At 42.3% G+C, this 21,330-nt stretch overlaps 1 protein-coding gene across 1 annotated transcript in view; it reads right to left on the minus strand.

Moving 5' to 3' along the window:
- ATP8A2 (ATPase phospholipid transporting 8A2) overlaps nucleotides 1-21,330 on the minus strand; it is a 979,867-nt gene that overhangs the window by 238,066 nt on the left and 720,471 nt on the right. The window contains exons 29-30 of the mRNA XM_082246766.1: nucleotides 16,923-17,045; nucleotides 10,826-10,904 (exon numbers count right to left, since the gene is read on the minus strand). Coding sequence (XP_082102892.1) covers nucleotides 10,826-10,904; nucleotides 16,923-17,045 — 202 coding nt within the window. The remainder of the gene's footprint in view (nucleotides 1-10,825; nucleotides 10,905-16,922; nucleotides 17,046-21,330) is intronic.

Below are 21,330 nucleotides of genomic sequence, written 5' to 3' on the forward strand. Positions count from 1 at the left end.
TCAGAAGACAATTGGAAGCAGTGTTTCCTCTTGACTCATAAACTTTCTATGTCTTCCCTTTTCCAAGAAAAAAGTTATAAGATACTGTCTTTATGGTATTGGACCAAAGAAGTTTTGCATATATCCCTCTACCCCAAACATTCGTTGGTGGTGCTTGGAGGAAGTGGGCACCTACTGTTAAGTGTACCCGAGTGTTGAGAGTACCAGAGTGTTGAGAGTACCTGAGTGTTAAATGCACCCAAGTGTTGAGAGTACCGAAGTGTTGAGAGTACCCGAGTGCTGAGAGTATCGAGTGTTGAGTGTACCCGAGTGCTGAGAGTACCCAAGTGTTGAGAGTACTGAGTGTTGAGTGTACCTGAGTGTTGAGGGTACACGAGTGTAGAGAGTACCCGAGTGTTAAGAGCAACTGAAGGAGAGCTGGGAACATACCTGGCAAGTGCCGGCAGGGGTCAGCACAGAGGTGGGTGGAGAGACAAGGGTGCAGACACCAGAGCAGAGTAGTTGGGTGACAGTTAGGAAGGGTAGAGGGGAAAGAGGCAAGGAGTTTGGTCATGGGCTGGAACATCCCAATGAATACGCCCTGTTGTGTTATGTTGGGGAAACCAGTCAGGGACCAGCATTGCTTAAACAGAGCAACGCCCCTAGCTGCCAGGGGAAGAACTCCTCCAGTGAGGGTGGGACCAAGGGTAAGGGTAATGAAAGACAGGTTCTGGTGGTAGGGGACTCAATTATTAGAAGGACAGAAAAGGCAATCTGTCAAAAAGACGGTAAGTGCCGAACTGTTTGTTGTATATATTGCTATTTATTACGGTTTCAAGTGTTAATATAGCTATTTTCAGTTCAGTTTACTAAAGTTGATGGGCAATGGGCCAGTTATCCCCAACCACAAGACTCACTACTTTTTCTATGTATGAGAAATGGGGTCTGGCTAAAAATGGGGTCAAATATATTTTACAGCATGACAGGCAAATATTTCATACATACTGTATTTTCGCGACTATAAGGCGCACCGGATTATAAGGCGCAGTATCAGTTAACGGTACATTTTCAAACTATTTTCATATATAAGGCGCACCGGATTATAAGGCGAACTTTTCTTTTTTTGGAACCTTGATCCGCGCGAGGTTTACTGGCAGGTGCTCATCGCGAACCCTCGGATGACAGTTCTGACGGATACTTTATGCCAGGCATCCACTATCCACTGGCACACAGTGGCATAACTGGCCCGGCGTTGCCTCCCGGTCTTCGTGAAGGAGTGCTCTCCTTCCATCATCCAGTTTTCCCACGTGATTCGCAGTTTCGCCTTGAAGGAACGATTGACACTTATGTCCAGTGGTTGCACCCCTTTGGTCAAACCATGCAGTTAACGGTAAATTTTCAAACTATTTTCATATATAAGGCACACCGGATTATAAGGAAAGGCGCAGTGCCAGTTTTTGATCAAATTTTAGGATTTTCAGTGCGCCTTATAGTCCGAAAAATACGGTACTTCCATTTCTCGTTAGAGGCCCAAACCTTCCATAGTGCAGTGCCACTAGTGTTAATTGCGAGTGTAATAGATCAAAGAGAGTAAGAAATGAAAAACCCTTAGGTTTCCAAAGTCTTTATTGTTCAACTGGTTACAACAAAGCAGGGACAGTCCCTGCTTGTTGTAACCGATTGAACAATAAAGACTTTAGACTCCAACGGATTTTTCATCTGGCGCTCTCTTTGATCTATTACACTTGCATTTCTAAACTCGGTTGAATGTCCTCTCCTGGTTGATACCCATCTTTGTGGTGAGCTGCTGAATACAGGCCATCTGAGCTCAAGTAATGACCTTGTTCTCATTTTGATAACATGGCAAAACCCTCATCCAGCACCCCTCTATTACTATCTCTTGGACTAGTGTTAGTTGCAACAGTGAGTACCATAGGTGTGTGAGGAATAGCAGATCCTGAAGTTTTCTGTGAGAATTACCATTAAAGCCAAATTCAATCAAATCAGGATTGTTACTCTGATTCTGCGGACTAGCTAATTATTCTTTAACTGCGCTTACGCTGAAAGTGGATTTTTTAATTCTATTTGGGTAGAAAAGCATTAGGTCAGAGGTGATCTTGGTGAAACCATTCATCTAAATGAATCGGCGGTGAGACGCACACGTGATCTGGGAAGAGGCGCCCCACACTTTCTGTGAACTTGGGACAGGACCCTGGAATTATTTTTGATGGATATGAACGGTACTTGAGGCCCATTTGAATATATTATATATATGGGAAAGAGGATTCAGGATTTACCATTGAAGTGATCGGCACACAGGATAACTCCTTACTGAGGGCATACCTTATTGCCAACACGCTGGTTACCCCTGCAGGGGTGCCGACTTCTGGTGAGTGCGGGAGAAATTGAAGGGGGAGCACCCGGGACCCAAACACCTGGATCACCTCAAGAGTCACCTATCGATTTGGCACTCCAATCATTTTATGAACTTTATGGACTTTTTCTGCCCACCTTTCTGTGATTTTTTATATAGTTAATTTCTGGCCAATTCTTTGTTTGTTGTTTTTACATTTTTTCACGGGTCCTTCTACCAATTTTATGTCTGTTAGCACCTATTGCACTCAATCACTTTTTCCTTGAGATATCTATTCACCACCACTAATAGTTTTTTGGCCATTTCCTAGTCTCACTGGTCCATTTCAGGACCTTCCTGCACTTGATCACCTTTTTCGGAATGTTATACTTATTCCATATCAATCTATATTGGAATCACTTATTCTTTTATTTGCCAGCCCTTGCTGATACACTTGAATATTTCCTTCACTGATATTTTGTTCATTCTGAATGACCAATATATAGTCTTCTGGACACTTTTTTCACTTTATTTGGTCACCTATAGTTCACCAAGCACTTTATATATATATATATATATTTATTTATTCGCTGTCTATATTATTGCACTTTATATTTATAGTATTTTATACATGGTTTATTATTTCTGTATATGATTGTACCGTGATTTATTGTGATATTAGGTATTCATTATACCATCAAACCTATAGGCAGCACCAATTACCTCACCACCCCTACTATTCATCTAAAGACCTCTTCACCAATGGTCATTATCAACCAGCTTCATTGTGTTAACCATTTTGTGTCTATGGTTATATTCAGTGTCTTCAGGTAACTATCCTTCATCTTTCTGAGATATCATATGTCCAGGTGAAATCAAATTGTGAAACTGTCTTCCAATATTTTGATGTCTTATTTCAGTGGAGCCCTCCAGAAAGAAGTGAAATGTAATACTACTGACATAGCTAGAAGCATGCATTGATGAGGCTTGACTCTTTGTGTACATAATTACATTGCTGAGAAAGAACTATTTTGCAAGCTTTTGTGGAACGCATCAAGATTTAATGAACTGGCCTGTTCTGTAATTTCAAGAGACAGTTTTCTTATCTTTACTCTTGAAACCTAGGTAATTAGAAACATATAAGGTTGCAATGCAATTAAGTGAATTGTATGTTGTTATGGAGGCTTTGTGATTCTACTTGGGAAGCCAGAGAAGATTAATAATGTGCCAGGGAAAGGAATTTCTAGAAAACATTTTCTAAAATTGTCTTGCTCTAAAGTCAAAAGGTGTCCTATACACTGGCAGATCAGTCACCGATAAATACACAAGGTGAGAAGAGGTCAGAGTTCTCCATCTGCTATGATTCAGCTGACATTTTATTGCAGTACATGTGTGATGATGGAAGAATTCCCTTTTCTGTACAGAGCTGCAAAGATCCGCACTCTATGCAGGTAATAATAGGCACTGCCAATATTATTACAAAATGCATGAATTAAATGGTCAAATGAGGATGTGTTAATCATAAGCTGAGAATAGCTCCAGAAACAGCCAAATAGGCTTAGTTATTATAAAAATATCAAATATGTCTTTGTATCTGCTTCCCTTTAATCCACTGTGCAGCAGAACTCAAAATGGAAAAGCCAGTCAGTTAGGCTCTATTGTATTGTACAGTGCAGTCAGTAAAACACTGTGTACATGCTTATTGGAGGGGAGAGCACAGATTACTTTATTGGGGTTGATTGATTGAAGTGGTTGTAAACCCTTACATATACCCACTGAAGTAAGTAGCCTCAGATACACAGAGATGAAACAACCCCTCTTATATAGGTTGTATTTGTTTATCTGCAGATCTCTCTCCTGTACAGCCTTCTAAAGCACACATTTTACACAGCATTTCTGATCGTCAGAAGGCAGGGATCTGATGTCACACACTACACAACATAGAAAGGAGAGCTGACTGTACTCTGAGACATGAGTGGAGGGAATGAACACACCCCTCTTTACAAGATCAACAATGCACTGCTGATGCTGTCAATCACAGGTTGTGTACTTGAGCTCCCCTCCTCCCTCCCCCTGAACTCCTTTGAGTTGGGATCACCTGTCAGAAGTAACACATGAAGATAGCAGAGGAATAAGAAAGGATACAGAAATCACAGTGCTTTGGATTGAGACGAGTACACACTATAGAAGAATATGATTTTCTCATTTTTTATTTCAGAGGTTTTACAAACACTTTAAAGCACAGACTGTTCACTTTGCAAGGGAATTTGCCTCAGAGTTTAGTGCATGACATGATGCTCTTCTGACTTCCATAATCCAATCATACACATAATAAGGCTGTGTATTTATTTTCCTTGAACATTATTGGGTATTCTTTTGAAAGTAAAACTTCACCACATTCAATAAGCTCTGGGGAAAATTCCCTTGCAAAGTGCCACATTCCTTGCAAAGTGAACAGCCTATTTGCCTTTAGTAAATCAACCCCAGTAAGTGAGATGTCAATAGGCAGTTAGCAGGCTGTGTGCAGGACAATGACCCTGTTATTTCCACTTGAAGTGTACCTGCCCCTAACTGCCACTTCCAGTCTTAAAAACACTTGTCCCACCAGCTTTACAACACCCTAATAATTACAGATCATGGCAACTTACCATCACCAGATTCTATATGTACTCGACAGGAATGTTATTTTTGTAACTTAAAATTGCTAGAGAATTACTATTAGTATGGCCAGCATAATTCTTTAAAACAATTATCTGTTTGTTTTTAAGTGGAAAGAACCTATAAAAATGTACTGTTTGGATTTTTTGTAAATACATGCATTACACTATCAAAGTTTTTTCCCTCTGGCTAGAACAGCAGTCTTTGTTTGTACTAAGTAATTACTCATTGAAAATGTAATCATTGACAGGGATGTGGCAAGAAGATCAGTAATTTTTGTGTTATGGTTCCCCACCATCACTGGCTTGTCATACATTTTAAATCACTCTATGATTTATTGTGCTTAACTTTAGGCATCCATGTAGTGTACATAGGAATACAATGATTACACAAGTTTGATGTATTGCATTGACTGGGTTCCAGCATGCAAATCTTTACTCTCTGCTCTGCTTGTATTGCTTGTCTAGGAGACAAAGTTCTTCCCTATTCTCAGAGTGAAGGACGCCTTCCAAAACACATAAATCTCAATCACGAGTTGTAAAGGAGTGGATAAGCGGAGGACAAAGAATGTATCAGCGGATTTGCAGGGACATATCCAAGTTCACACTGAGGTGATGATAATGCTGAATGCTTAGACAGTTCCTATTCTGATAAGCAAAGCATGTCATTAATTTCATTTATCACCCACTAAGTTTGTTATCTATAATATTATAGCTAACACTATTGCAAAACATCCACTTAATTGCAAAGACAATCATTAGTTATTGAGGTATTTAAAATTATACCATTTCAAGATGGCTTTAATAATGAGTTGATTGCAGTTTAATTAAACTGTTTTTGCCGATATTTGATGGCTACCTTATCTCAGTGTGTACCCCTTGCTGACAGACCCTTTGGGAAATTGTTCCTTTTGATATGGCTGCCATTGCCTCCCACCTGAGAAGTGTCTGGCAGTTGCTCTCACTCTTGCCTCCATAGAAGAAACATACTCATATTTTCTGGCAATGTGAGGCTATTGAACCCTTTTGGTCCTCGGTAATGTCTCTGCTCCAAAAGGTATTGGACCGCTTGTTGCTTTTGGACCCGCTACATTTTCTCTTGGGCCTTCCCTTTCCCAACATAGGGAAATTTCCGAATAAACTTGCTTTCTTTATTATACTAGCTGCCAAGAGATAAATCCCGTTCCATTGGTTATCTACTTCCCCAACTAATCTAACTCAATTACTGAAGGTGATTGCTGACATACGCAGAATGGAATATATGACGGCATTAGTGGGAGATGCTATCCCTCATTTTAATAAGACATGGGATGCCTGGGACTCCTCTGCCTTTGGTCCCCCCCCCCCAGGCCCAAATTGATTGAGGCCAAAGGGAACCATTTCTCTTCTTCACACTAACCGATCCCTACTTCCCATGACTTAGCTTCCCCTTTTAACTTGTGGCTTTCCATCATCTAGCCCTAAAAATCCTCAGGTCATACTGTTACAGGTTTTAATGTTGCTTTCATTAAACTTTTTCTTTTTGTTTTTTATGTAACACGTTGACTCTTTTGAGTCCCATTTGTTCATGGTATTGTATTTTTCTTTTACTGTTTGAAATGTCCCTTTGGGAATTATTTTGTACTTTAACCACTTCAGCCCCGCCCACCGTACATTTACTGCAGCACTCTGCCGCTGCTGGGCAAAGCGACGTAGCCCCACGTCGCTCGCTCAGGCGCCTGTAAGGGGGCGCACTCCTGCCCCCACTTGTTCCCTGGGGAGCCAGCGCGTGTAACCGGCGGCTCCGATGGCCGCCGGCCACTCGCGATCTCCCACAGCAGAGGGAGAAAGACAGACGGCTGATGTAAACACAGCCGTCTGTTATTCTCCCTTAGATTATCACAGAGGCTATGCGATCCTGCTATATAGGATCGCAAGTCTCTGTGATGATCTCACAAGCCACGCCCTCTGACAGTTAGAATCACGCCCCTAGGGACACACTTAACCCCTTGATCACCAGTAAAGTTAACCCCTTCCCTGCCAGTGTTATTTTTACAGTAACAGTGCATATTTATAGCACTGATTACTGTAGTAATGTCACTGGTACCCCCAAAAGTGTCAAAAATGTCAGTTAGGGGTCCGATCTGTCCGCCACAATGTCGCAGTACCGCAAAAAAAATCGCAGATCGTCGCCATTACTAGTTTAAAAAAAATAAATGACATAAATCTTTCCCTTAGTCAGTAAACGCAATAACTTTTGCGCAAACCAATCAAAACACGCTTATTGTGATTTTTTTTACCAAAAATATGTAGCAGAAAACAAATTGGCCTAAAATGTTAAAAAATTTAGATTTTTACATTTTTTTTTGAGAATTTCAAATAAAAAAATTTGAAAAATATTATTTTTTCAAAATTGTCGCTCTTTTTTTGTTTATAGTGCAAAAAATAAAAATTGCACAGGTGATCATATACCACCAAAAGAAAGCTCTGTTTGTGGGAAAAAAGGACGTTAATTTCATTTGGGTACAGCGTCGCACGACAGCGCAATTGTCCGTTAAATTCACACAGTGCCGAATCGCAAAAAAAAGGCCTGGTCATTGAGCAGCCAAATCCTCCGGGGCTAAAGTGGTTAAAAAAGTTTCAATGAAAATACAATTTAAAAAAAAAAAAAAGAAGAAACATACATCCTTGACAATGAATGAATGTGCATGGTTATGGAGCTGCCTGGTGACACATAAAAATAAAGGAAAATGAACAACACACTGCTGTCTAATGCTGACCTCCTTAGGCTGGGTATGCACTAGTGGAATTTCAAACGAAAATTAGTAAGAAAACCGTCAGTACATTCAAATGTCGTTCCAAAGTAGTTCAAGGCTTCTTTTGTTTTTAAGGGTCCTTTCACACAGGCTTTCCGCCTGGCGGACTCCGTTCTTCTCAGCGGGGATCGATCTGCCGTTCGCCGCTGAGCAGGCGGATGACAGGTCCTTACTTTGCAGAGACGAAGCTATCAGGTCCCTGCTCTCCTCTATGGGAGATTGGATGAAAATGGACCGCCTGTCCGTTTTCATCTGATCCTTCATGATCCAATACTCCAGACAGATGGCAAATAGGGTTTCCATCTGTCTGGATTTTACGGACCACATTGAAACGGGTGTCGCAGACATGTCACCGCTGACATCCGCTGCTCCATAGAGGCGCATGGAGCATCCGATCAGGAAAAAACTGACAGGACCTGATCGGAAAGCCCGTGTGAAAGGGGCCTAACATTTGCTTTTGGATGAATGGACTTTACCAAACAAAATCTACATTCACTGTTAGAAATTCCTACTTGAAAAATTTTAAAGAAATTTTCCATCCCGCTCCATCAAATCTTCTCATCACTATGGTCAAAAACGAACATCTATTTGACCCCTGCTAAACAGAAGTTTTGGAGCAGTTGGGTGTTTTTTTCAGCATCCCCTGAACTCTCCTCTATGCTATCCTATGTGTACATGTACACTGTCATTTGTAGTAGTTTAGAGGCAGTTGAGGTTACAGGCATTTGTTTGAACGCAGAAAAATTGCGTTCAGAACTGCAGTTTACCGGCATTTCAAACGCTAAATGCTTGTAACTGCGGTAAACTGTGTTTATGAGCGTTTGTGTTCATAACCAATTTTTAAAGGGGAAAAATTTTCTGATAATTTTTGAACATATAAAAATTATAATAAAACACAAATCTCACCACATGCTGTTGCCTGCATTAATGGGTGAATTCAGTAGCGATAAACTCTAGTCCTCTGACGCAATTTTCTACGTCTTCGGAGCCTCAGCATCTGCAGCATTTCCTCACACATGGTCATGATGGGATCCATAGTGAAAACACATAAAATAAGACTGCTATCTACAAGCACACTGCTGCTGCTCTCTCTTCTCTTACAGAATGGCTGAACAATTTAATATTTACTTGTTTTTCATGCATTGTGGGCATTTGGGGGGGGGGGGGGTCTCCTCAGGTTATCTTTAAAAAACATTTCTAACCTTAAACGCTCATAACCGCTGCTAAACTCGCATAAACACAGTATGTAAAAGCTGCAAAACTGACGTTTTTCACAGTCGGTTTCCAGCTGTAAAGTTTCCAGCATTCCGAAAAGGTTTTTAACCGCCCTGTGTACATGAGCCCTAATGATGAGAAAAAGGAACAAATGTTCATACAACCAGAAATCTCAAAGGAAATTCTGCTAATGTATACCCAGACAACAGAACTCAAGATGTAGAAAAGAGCTTATTGTAAAGAGTAGCCAAAAAGATTAATTTATATAGGGGAAAAATAAAAAAAAAATATGCAGTACATCTCTGTAATAGATGCCCATTTGCCATGTTGTATCCCTTTAAAGACCCTGCACATTCAGAAAAATACCCATTGATCCTTTCATAGACCATCCATTGATAGTAGAATTGCATTTGACTCCTAATTTTCCTGTTTCCTAATAATATAGTGCTCTCACTGAACTGAAATTGTCTTCTTCTGAATTACAGTATCCCCCTCTACAACAATAGGGGGAGGGGCTGTTCTAGTTCAAGAAAGTGAGCTAGGCAGAGGGGATTATTTTATAGCATTGAGATAACACTTTAGAGTGAACAGGGCAGCCCTGAATTTCTGACATGATCAAAAGGTATTTTGTTGCACTTATCAAACAGATATACGAACACTTTCTATGGTATATGTACAGTGCCATGAGAAGTTTTCCTCCCCTATTTTGATGCATTATATCCTGGATTTAAAGTGGATTGTATTTAAAATAAATTGGAATGAAACAAAATAAAATGAATTCAACTGGAATTAAAATAGATTATATTTTATTTTAGTATTCCTGGGCAGGGCCATCTTACCAAATGGGCACGCTGGGCAAATTGCCCAGGGGCCCCACCTGCCCAGCGACCCAGCCAAGCATTAGTCCTGATTCGTGTGTGCATCCCACCACAGAACTTAGCAGGTGGCAAGCGTCTGTCAGCCCTGCCCTGTTGTCAGGCCACTGGGCCGTGGAGGGGGAGCCCACAACTGCAGGAATGGCTGTCCGCCTCCATGGGAACAGGCACACATAGGACAGTCGAGTCTGACTCCCATCCCGTGTGTGTGTTCACCGGACTCAGCCGCCAAACTTGGTAGCTGTCATTAGCCTTGCACTGCTGTACCAATAAATATCGCCTTATCGATAATTTGCATTTTTATTGTCGTGGGTGATTGTGTAGGCAGGGCCCAAGTGTACTGCATTGCCCGGGGGCCTATAATGCTCTTAAGATGGCACTGTTCCTGGGCCACTTATAATGATTGATACTGTATATTCCCTTCATAAACTGGTCCCTACATTTGAAATATAAGAACAAACATCTAATTGGTTGTTTTCAATAACAAAAACAATGTCCAGTAAAAAAAGGTAACTTAACCAGTTTACTTAATAATCTTCTGCCCGGGTACTTTTCCATTGGATTTGGCATAGCCTGTGAATTTGCTAGGAAGGTCGCAATATATTATACAGTGTCTCACATTGTCATTATAACTTTACTTCCATTCTTCATCTTCTCGGGGAAGGAGTATACTTGGCAAGAACAGAAGGCAGACTTTTCCAGCACTTAAAAGTTATAAAGTAGCAGAAGTCAACAAAGTGCAAAAAGGTAAATGTAAAACAACGCTGAAGAGCAACTGATGACTCAGAGAACTGGGTAAAAATGTGACTTAATGGCCTGTCAATCACAAGCATTGTCTTCAACCTTCCGTCACCCCAGTTTCCATCTGCTGTGTCTGCTAATAAAATCTACAACTGTACCAGAAAAATATTCAGCAGCATTTCTTAGAAGAATGAAATATAAAATAGTTACCGTGTTCCATCATTTTCAGTGGGAACCAGAAGAGGATTAACGAGTGGACCAAGGCATTGATACAATGACCCCAAAATACCTAAAACAACACAGAACAAGGATAACACTTAACTTTAACACCTGACTGAGTCTCAACAAGTGCTCTGCTGTTACAATGAGCAATCAGTGGTGTTCCTGAGTTCCGGAAGATGATGATAAGACAATCATTTCACTTTCTGGGATCTATTTTCATTCCCCCTAATCTATTAGGGCTGTCAACCAATTCTAACTGAAGTATTCTACACATCATAAAGGACAAGAACTTCATTGTTCTCCAAGTGTAATCTTCTATCAAATGAGAAGAACGTAAAAGGTCAGGGGTTCATCAATGTTACAAGAGATGAATTCATCTTGAAATAAATACAGAGAGCATATTATTTACAGTAACATTGTTAGTTAGGAAGCTAATTCTGCAGGCCTCTTTTTTTCATTCTACTCATTATGGGAGTCAAATCTAAATTGCTCTCTTTCCACTTCTTTATGAGAATATAACTTCAGCTCTTTCTATATCTGAATCCACTAATCAGTTTGACCTGCGCAATTCAATAAAACCAGCAAATAAAATAAAACCAGCAAATAGCATGAGCATATCTTAAAGAGGAAGTAAACCCTCCTCTGCAACTTGTACCTATAGGTAAGCCTATATTAAGGCTTACCTATAGGTGCTATAAATATCTCCTAAACATGTACCGTTTAGGAGATATTTTCCTTACATGCAGCCAGTGACATCACTGGTGCATGCACTCTGAAGGAATGGCCGCTGGTGCCGTTCCTTCAGAGTCCCGTGCCGTGACCGTCGGCTCCCACGCGCGTACGAGGGAGTGACGTCACCGCGGCTTCGGCCAGACAGGTAAGCGGGCGGCATGGCGGGGGCTCGTTCTAAGGTAAGTATTTCATAATGAGCTAGTATGCGATGCATACTAGCTCATTATGTGTTTGTCTTTCAGGATGCAAAAAAAGTTTAATGGGTTTACAACCTCTTTAAATTTTATTTGAGTTGACATACAGCAGGCACATGTTGAGACCAACCTTTCTCAACCTTGTTACTACAGGGGTACTCTTGAAAATTGTTCAGACCTTTGAGAACCCCTGCTAAAAATTCAATCTACAGCTCATACTTTATGCATGAACAGTAACCTGTAGAAACAGTATGATAATAAAACAAAGACATATGGAATGTCTTGTGTATTTGACACCTGTGGCTAAATATTTTTTAACCCCCCCCCTACTTGATTTGCAAAAAATTATTTCCAGAAACACAAACAGTGAACATTGTAGTGCACGTTAGTGATTATTGGATAGGTAATCCCTTATGTTGGTGGCTGGGTAGAAGTACTCCCTTCCATTGGTGGTCAGTGTGGTGTTCACTTAGACTATGTTCACACCTATGTGATGCGGGAACCTGAAAAAGTGCCTCCTTACATTGGTGGTCAGTGCCCTGTTACATTAGGGGTAAGTAGGAAGAATCCCCTGTTATACTGGGGGTATTTGGGAAGTATGACCTGTTACACTGGGGGTATGTGGGAAGTATGACCTGTTACACTGGGGGTATGTGGGAAGTATGACCTGTTACACTGGGGGTATGTGGGAAGTATGACCTGTTACACTGGGGATATGTGGGAAGTATGACCTGTTACACTGGGGGTAGGTGGGAAGTATGACCTGTTACACTGGGGGTAGGTGGGAAGTATGACCTGTTACACTGGGGGTAGGTGGGAAGTATGACCTGTTACACTGGGGGTATGTGGGAAGTATGACCTGTTACACTGGGGGTATGTGGGAAGTATGACCTGTTACACTGGGGGTATGTGGGAAGTATGACCTGTTACACTGGGGATATGTGGGAAGTATGACCTGTTACACTGGGGGTAGGTGGGAAGTATGACCTGTTACACTGGGGGTAGGTGGGAAGTATGACCTGTTACACTGGGGGTAGGTGGGAAGTATGACCTGTTACACTGGGGGTATGTGGGAAGTATGACCTGTTACACTGGGGGTATGTGGGAAGTATGACCTGTTACACTGGGGGTATGTGGGAAGTATGACCTGTTACACTGGGGGTAGGTGGGAAGTATGACCTGTTACACTGGGGGTATGTGGGAAGTATGACCTGTTACACTGGGGGTATGTGGGAAGTATGACCTGTTACACTGGGGGTATGTGGGAAGTATGACCTGTTACACTGGGGGTAGGTGGGAAGTATGACCTGTTACACTGGGGGTATGTGGGAAGTATGACCTGTTACACTGGGGGTAGGTGGGAAGTATGACCTGTTACACTGGGGGTAGGTGGGAAGTATGACCGGTTACACTGGGGGTATGTGGGAAGTATGACCTGTTACACTGGGGGTATGTGGGAAGTATGACCTGTTACACTGGGGGTAGGTGGGAAGTATGACCTGTTACACTGGGGGTATGTGGGAAGTATGACCTGTTACACTGGGGGTAGGTGGGAAGTATGACCTGTTACACTGGGGGTAGGTGGGAAGTATGACCGGTTACACTGGGGGTATGTGGGAACTATGACCTGTTACACTGGGGGTATGTGGGAAGTATGACCTGTTACACTGGGGGTATGGGAGAAGTATGACCTGTTACACTGGGGGTAGGTGGGAAGTATGACCTGTTACACTGGGGGTATGTGGGAAGTATGACCTGTTACACTGGGGGTATGTGGGAAGTATGACCTGTTACACTGGGGGTATGTGGGAAGCATGACCTGTTACACTGGGGGGAAGTGTAAGAATCCTCTTACACAATTGGTTGGAAAAATGCCATCTTTACAGACAACTGAAGAGATTATTGGTGTCAGTTATTACTAATCTGAGAGATGAGGCTCCACTTTAGGAAGAATTCCATCTTTACAAACAGCTAAAAGGATTGGTGTCAGTTATTACTAATCTAAGAGATGAGAGGAGAGGCTCCACTTGTCCCATTCCTGTAAGCTTTGCTGAATGATGTCTGCCCCAGGACGATGCAAGTATTGTCACATGGGAAGTCAATATACCACTGCCTATCACTGTTGAAGGAACGCCTAGCAATCTTTTAAGGAACATTAGGGTTACACAGAACCTTGGTTGAGAAAGGCTGATGTAGAGAAACCCTTTACATGAACTCAAATGGGGAGGTCTCTAATTTCCATTTAGTATTCAGTACTAATAATGCCCCAGGTAACTTTCACTACTGGTTCATCCACCACTTTTTGAATGGGCACATTTTGCAGCTCAGTATTCAAGTATCTTAAAGCGGAACTGTCAGTGTAGCTCAGGAATTTTCAAACTATGGCCCTCCAGTAGTTCAGGAACTACAATTCCCATCATGTCTAATTATGTCTGTGAATGTCAGAGTTTTACAATGCCTCATGGGATGTGTAGTTCTGCAACAGCTGGAAAGCCGTATTTTGAGGATCCCTGGTGTAGCTGGAAGTGCTCTGGGGTCAAAATTGTAGGCCCTTTTAAGACTTTTAGGCCGCACAAGTTTGAAAAGGGCCTTAAGCTCAGTTTCCACTAGTGCAACTAATTATTGACACCCGTTCTAATCTATGCAGCTTTGAAAATCAGCGGCTTTGAAAAGGTACGTGCACTACTTTGATGCAACTTTTGATGCGACTTTGATCCAGAGTGTGTAAAGTTGGATCAAAGTTGCATCAAAGCTGCACTCTAAATCGCAGACTAAAGCTCTGTTTCCACCAGGGCGACTTATCATGCGACTTTGAACACATAAAGTTGCATGAATAGTCACAGCCCATTCCTTTTAACGGCACCCGTTCCCATCTATGTAACTTTAAAAATCAGCGACTTTGAAAAGGTAGCGGCACTACTTTGATGCAACTTTTGATGCGACTTTGATCCAGAGCGTAACGTTTAATCAAAGTCGCACTCTAAATCGCAATAGTGGGAACGTAGACTAAAGCTCCGTTTCCACTAGGGCGACTTGTCATGCGACTTTGGACACACAAAGTCGCATGAAAAATCACAGCCCATTGATGTCAATGGCCCCTGTTACCATCTATCCGACTTAGAAAATCAGCAACCTTGAAAAGGTACCTGCACTACTTTGATGAAACTTTTGATGTGACTTTGATCCAGAGAGTGTAAAGGTGGATCAAAGTTGCACTCCAAAGTCACACTCTAGCCTAGTGGCTATGTTTACACTACAGCGACTATTAAGTTGTGCGATTTAGGCTTTGAGTGCAGTTTTGATCCAACTTTACACTCTCTGGATTAAAGTCACATCAAGTTAGTGCAGGTACCTTTTCAAAGTCGCTGATTTTCAAAGTGGCATAGATGGGAAAGGGTGCCATTGAAATCAATGGGCTGTGACTTGAAATTCGACTTAATGTGTCCAAAGTACCATGACAACTTGCACTAGTGGAAACAGGGCCTAAAATGCATTACTCACATGTAATGAGCCAAAGAAATGGATCTGTATCTTTCTAAACTTTCACAAATGTTCCTTTGTACCTTATTATTTTCATATATTGTGCCGTCACATGACCCCCCCCCCCCCCCCTCTCTATCTCAGGAGAAGCTGCTGGCCTAAACAAGGCTATGTAGTCAGGAGGAGATTATGTTCTGTTAAGGAGGAGAAGGAGGGATGGGGGTGGGGCTGGGCAGGTCTAGGCATGCCTGTCTAAGAAAGACCGGCAACCTTTTCAGGAAGTGAAAGACAGTTTAGCAAATTCAGATAAAGGGAGATAGCGTTGTCGGTGAAGAACAGGAAGAAGCTGTTTGTCCAGCTTAGATAAGACTTTCTAAGCTACACAAGCAGCTAGGCAGAAAATGAATAATATCAAAGATAAAGATATTTAACATACTATCAATAGGAAAATTTTCATTTTTGACTGAAGTTTCAGTTTAAGGATCTTTCCTTTTTCAGTGCAGGAGTAGAAGTATCCTTCACCAATTCTAGAAATTTACGATGGAGAACTTTTCACAAGCTCATTATCAACCAGCACTCTAGATTGCTTCCATCTATAGAGCCAGTATTATCTGATAAGATCTGCACATGCGACCACTGAGTAGCCAGATCTCAAAAAGATCAGAACATATATGGTTCATACCTGGTCTGTCATCTATTGCTGCACTAGTGTAGCTGAACCAGTTTGTCTTTACTGCAGGTGAGGTCACTGTCCTGGAATTTACCTCTGGGTAGTCCAGTTTCCTCTCACACCCCAAAGACAAGCTTATAGATGAATTAGATCCTGTCTAAATTGGGCCTAGTGTGTGTACTGTATGTATGAATGTAAGTTAGGAATCGAATGCCTGGTACATACTATGAGATCACGAGGAGGTACAGTAGCTGTACTAACTATGCAATGTTAGTCCAGCGATCTCCCCGCTGAGCTTTTGTGTTCTACCAGGGGGACTGCCCCCCCTGCCAGAACACACTGGTCATTGGCTAAAAGCGCTGATCTAATGCTGATCAGGAGATGTTTTTCTGGCATGCCCGTTCTACAGAAGCCAGACGTTTGGCTGGCTCCCTTCGGACAGGCTTCTGTACACACATGCCGAATGTCTGTCGGTTTCTGCTAAACCGGACGACACCGGCAGATATTTGGCCCCAGTGTGCCAAACTTTTGACTGTAAGTTTCTTGAGGGCAGGGACTGATGTGAAAGTGCAATACATATGTATAAAGAAATGCATTAATTGAAGGCGCTATATAAGTACCAATAATAAATGAAAAAATGAGTGCTTGCCTTTGAGGGCAGATAAGGGCACCATCAGAGCTTCCTCAAAATGTATATCACTCTTTAGAGGTTTTCATTTTAGTTTTCGACCAGATTTGTTGGACAACTCAACAGTTTCCTACATCTATTGGGGCACAAGTTACTGTTTTTTCCTTACATTATAAAGAATTCAGCAGGAAGGATGGGACTTCATCTGCTGCAGCAAGAAGAGTGAGGTATCAAAAAATATTCCTTTTAGGAGGACTTAACCTTTAATATTGGATTGGTGCTGCCTAATAAAATATTGATGCCAATATCCCTGCTATAAATAGAAACAGCACTATGGTATCATAAGCATGGCCGAGCACTCGCTATTTCTATCAGACTTACTCTTGTGTTAAATCCATCTGCATTCTGAGTGATTTTGTAGAGCTGTGGAAACCTTAACATGCTGTCTTGGCTGCAGGATCGCTCGCAGATTCCCAGTGTGAAAGGCGGTAAGGCAGTGAAAATCTGTCGAGAGAGTAATAGTGATCACTACAAAGGTGATAACAATGTGGAAAGAGGACAGGAAAGACCTAAAGAGGTTGTTAATGTGTCATAGTCACAACGATCCAACAACTGCCATGCCCCATGAATTACTGAGCAACGAAGTAATATGAATCGTACAGTTCTATATTTGCATCGTAAATGGCTCTTATTATGTACATGTAATGTTTACATTTTTAATAATAATTTATTTAGTAATAGTTTATTCCTTTGCCTTGCAAGTTATGGAATTAACAAATATTCTTTGCCAAACTGTTTTCAGACCTACCTAGGCCAAAATCCTTTGCAGTAGTCTGCCAACCTGCTAGGAGTTTATGGTGTTTATTTTAGAACATCCCCCCATTATACACCTCTATTTAACATCATCGCCTTCATACCTATCACTTCATTAAAATGACTCTGTTGAGAGGCTGATGGTACCATGTTGTATATCTTCTGGTCTTGCCGAAAACCTGAGGGGTTTTGGTCCCGGGTACAAAACATTATCAAGCAACTCACTGGCTATGTCTTGGGCTGTGACCCAGCCAGGTATCTTCACTACTCAGATCTCTTGAAACATAAATTCAAAAATTCAATGTTGGTCCAACTTCTAAATGTCGCAAGGGCCTGTATTTCAGCCCATTGGAAGCAGGACCCCCCCCCCCCTACGATTTTGCTATGGCTCACCAAAGTAGCTGATACTTACGCTATGGAGAGTATTACCGCAACGTTGTGAGCTAAAGAGAAGAAATGTAATAGAAAGCGGTTTTATTGGTCCCTATGTATCTTTTCTAGGGAATACGGCTCCAAGCTATTAGAGGAGGAGTAGAGACCCTAAACCCTACCTTTTCCTCTCCTTCCCTCTCTCTCTCCCCCTTTTTTTTCTATCTCTCTCTTTTTGCATTTTCTTTCCTTTGTATCTATTATGTTACTCCCTGTTAAGAAAATGACGTACGGACAGATTGGTAGAAACTCAATTATCTGCTATAACTGATGTTTCATGACACGGAATATGACTTTAGTGTCTTTTTTTATGGTAAACACTGGCTAATGTTTCTTGCATGTCTGTCCATATGAAAAATTGTTTAAAATAAATAATTAAAAAAACATGACTCTGTTGCTAAAATCAAACTGCCATTAAAAGTTGTTCCTGCAAAGAATTTAAATAAATAATTAAAACTGCCACCTGAAGTCTCTTTAGAAACAAATACTTCCCATAGTGTCGATCTCGTGGTACACTGCTAAGCTTAGTGGTCCTCACACTGACTCCTACAGCATTATAGGATATAGTAGTGACACAAGGATAAGCGGGAGGAACCACTGAGTGGCACAGAGGATGAAGAATTTGACGCTCCCAGTATTACAGAGGCAATCAGCAGAGCAGGCAGCAGGATAGGTATTTATCTTTATTTGAAGGGATATATTTTATATTGCCACTTGCTTTTAGCAATAGAGTTACTTTAGGAAGAAGTAGAAACGGAGAGCAGTACACTGAGGTGGGATTCTGGGGCAAGAATAGTGGCAGATGCCATTGCTGACTCAGTGACACTAGAGATAATGAAGCCAGGATGAGGAGGAGGATAGCTCTGGAGCCTGCAACCATCAGCAATGACAGTTCCCCTATTTTAACCTACACAGGTTCTATTTCTGCAGCAGCACCAGCAATGGTGAGTTTTCTAGCAGGGCTCTTTTTTTCAAAAGAATATATTACAGAATAAATTGCTGTTGTTTGGATCTCGTCTTAAGCGGGACAGGTCCCGCCTCACTGATGAGCTTCTGTCGAAGCTGCACACCTTGGAATGCTCCCACAAAGCGAGCTTAGCTCGTGCTACTTGTCAGGACCTTCTTAAGGTCCATGAGGAACTACGGTCTCTTGTCTTCTACAAAACAAAGCAAAAGTTGGCATGGGCCCGCCGGGCTCTTTATGAGTTTTCGAATAAACCAGGCATCTTACTGGTCCGGGCTCTTTGTGGGCCTCGTTCCAGAACCTTTATACCTTCATTCTTAGCCCCTGACGGGAGTTCCGCTCTTTTTACCAGGGCCTTTACAACCTCTGTTGCTCCTTCACTTCTGGGCCTCCACAGAATACATTGTCGACAATCCAGTCCTATATAGTCTCATCAGGTATGCCATGCCCCCTGCCGGGGTGAGGGAGGGGCTGGAGGAACCCATCACGGCGGAGGAACTGGAGTTGGCCTTGGCTGACTCAAAACCGCCCAGCCCCGATGGACTCACTCTGGCATACTACAGGGCTTTCCTTGAAATCTTGTCTCTCCATCTGGTCTCAGTTCTCAACTTTCTCACAGAAGGTCACTCGATGCCAGTAGATGCCTTGAGGGCTTTTATTTCTTTGATCCCAAAGGAGGGGAAGGACCCCTCTCAGTGCGGTAGCTACTGTCCCATTACTCTCTTATATGCGGACTTAAAATCGTTTGCCAAAATTATGGCAAACAGTCTGCTGCCCCACATTCTACACCTAATCCACTGAGACCAGGTGGGTTTTGTTCCCCTACGGGAATCACGAGATAACACAATAAGAGTCCTAAATCTGATTCATGTGGCCAGAACTGCCCGTCACCCCTTTCTCTTGCTATCTACAGACGCAATGATGGCTTCTGATAGGGTCAATTGGCAGTTTATTCAGGCCACTATGAGACATAAAGGATTGGGATCTTCCATGCTGCGATGGATTTCATCTCTATACTCCTGTCCTTCGGCAGCAGTTAAGGTCAACGAAACACGCTCTGATTTTTTCATGATCTCTAATGGAACCTGTCAAGGGTGTCCTCTCTCGCCATTGATTTTTATTCTCTCTCTAGAACCCTTCCTGTGTACAATAAGGGCGGATCTCGGGATTTTGGGTTATTGGACGTCTTTGGGAATTCATAAGGTTATTGCTTTTGCGGATGATCTGATTTTCTTTCTGATGGATGCACTGAAGTCCCTGCCAAAACTGTTACAATCGCTACACTACTCTGGTACCTTGTCCTACTTCCAGATCAATTTTTCTAAGTCTTCTGCCCTTCCTATATCATTGTACCAGGCTGCAAAGGGTAGTCTCTGTACCACCTTCTCCTTTCGCTGGGCAACTGACTCCATCCGTTACCTGGGAGTCAACATTACACCGGATCCTGAATCCCTTTATATAGCTAACTTTGACCCCCTGCTTACGCAGCTATGGGTGGATCTACTTCACTGGCATACACTCATTTTGATGTGGTTTGGCCGCTGTAGTGCCCTTAAAATGACAGTGCTACCTAAAATCTTGTATCTGATGCAGGCGCTTCCTATTAGTTTACCAACATCCTTCTTCAAACGTATAAACTCCATGTTTCGGGAGTTTGTTTGGTCACATCAGAAACCACGTCTTCAACTACAGCTACTACATTTCCCCAAGTCTCGGGGAGGCGTGGGTCTGCCTTACATTCAGGCCTATTATAGAGCAGCCCACTTATCCAGGTTGGTGGACTGGCACTGCCACATGGAGGCGATGAAATGGGTGCATATGGAATAGGAGGATTCCGGTCATACAGCGAAGAGTTGGCCATGGATTGCCTCACTGTTACCAAGGGAACTAATTTGTCATCCTACTTTGGGAGGCACGTTTCAGGTGTCCAGAGAGGCCTTCCGCGGCACCTCGATCTCCCCATTGCCTTCTCCCATGATCCCTATCCTCGGCAACCCCGAGTTTGCACCTGGCCTTCAGAACCCCCAGTTCCTACGTTTGGTGTCGAGCGGTCTATACCTATGGGATTTTCTGGGAACAATTACTTCTGCTGCAGACCCCCCTTTAGACAATTGGAGCAGTTTTTATCTCTGACCTTTTCTTCGTCAATGCCTAAGCTCACCTGGTATCTCTCGTCAACTCACGGAACTGGAATGTATATACGCAGCTCTGATCTGTCGGGCATCCAAATTTTGGCCCTCATTTCTCTCCTGATGGGAATCCGAACTTGCCACATCATTTACAGTCTCTCAGAGAGAAGATTCTACACTTTGCATAAAAATCCTCCATAGCTTCGGAAGTCCAAGAAACCAGCTATAAGATCTTGACTAGGTGGTACAGGGTCCCTACAACTTTACATCGATACTTACGGCAGGTTTTGGATGCATGTTGGCGCTGTAATGCTGACTGGGGCACCATGCTGCATATCTTATGGGATTTCCGAAACTTAAACCTTTCTGTCAGGCAGTGACCAGCACCATTAAACATCTGACCAATGTTGGTCAGGCGGACGACTCAAAGGCATGCTTGCTGCACCTCACGCAA

This window comes from Pelophylax lessonae, assembly GCF_965119305.1.
Source record: "Pelophylax lessonae genome assembly, chromosome: 2".
Classification (NCBI taxonomy): domain Eukaryota; kingdom Metazoa; phylum Chordata; class Amphibia; order Anura; family Ranidae; genus Pelophylax; species Pelophylax lessonae.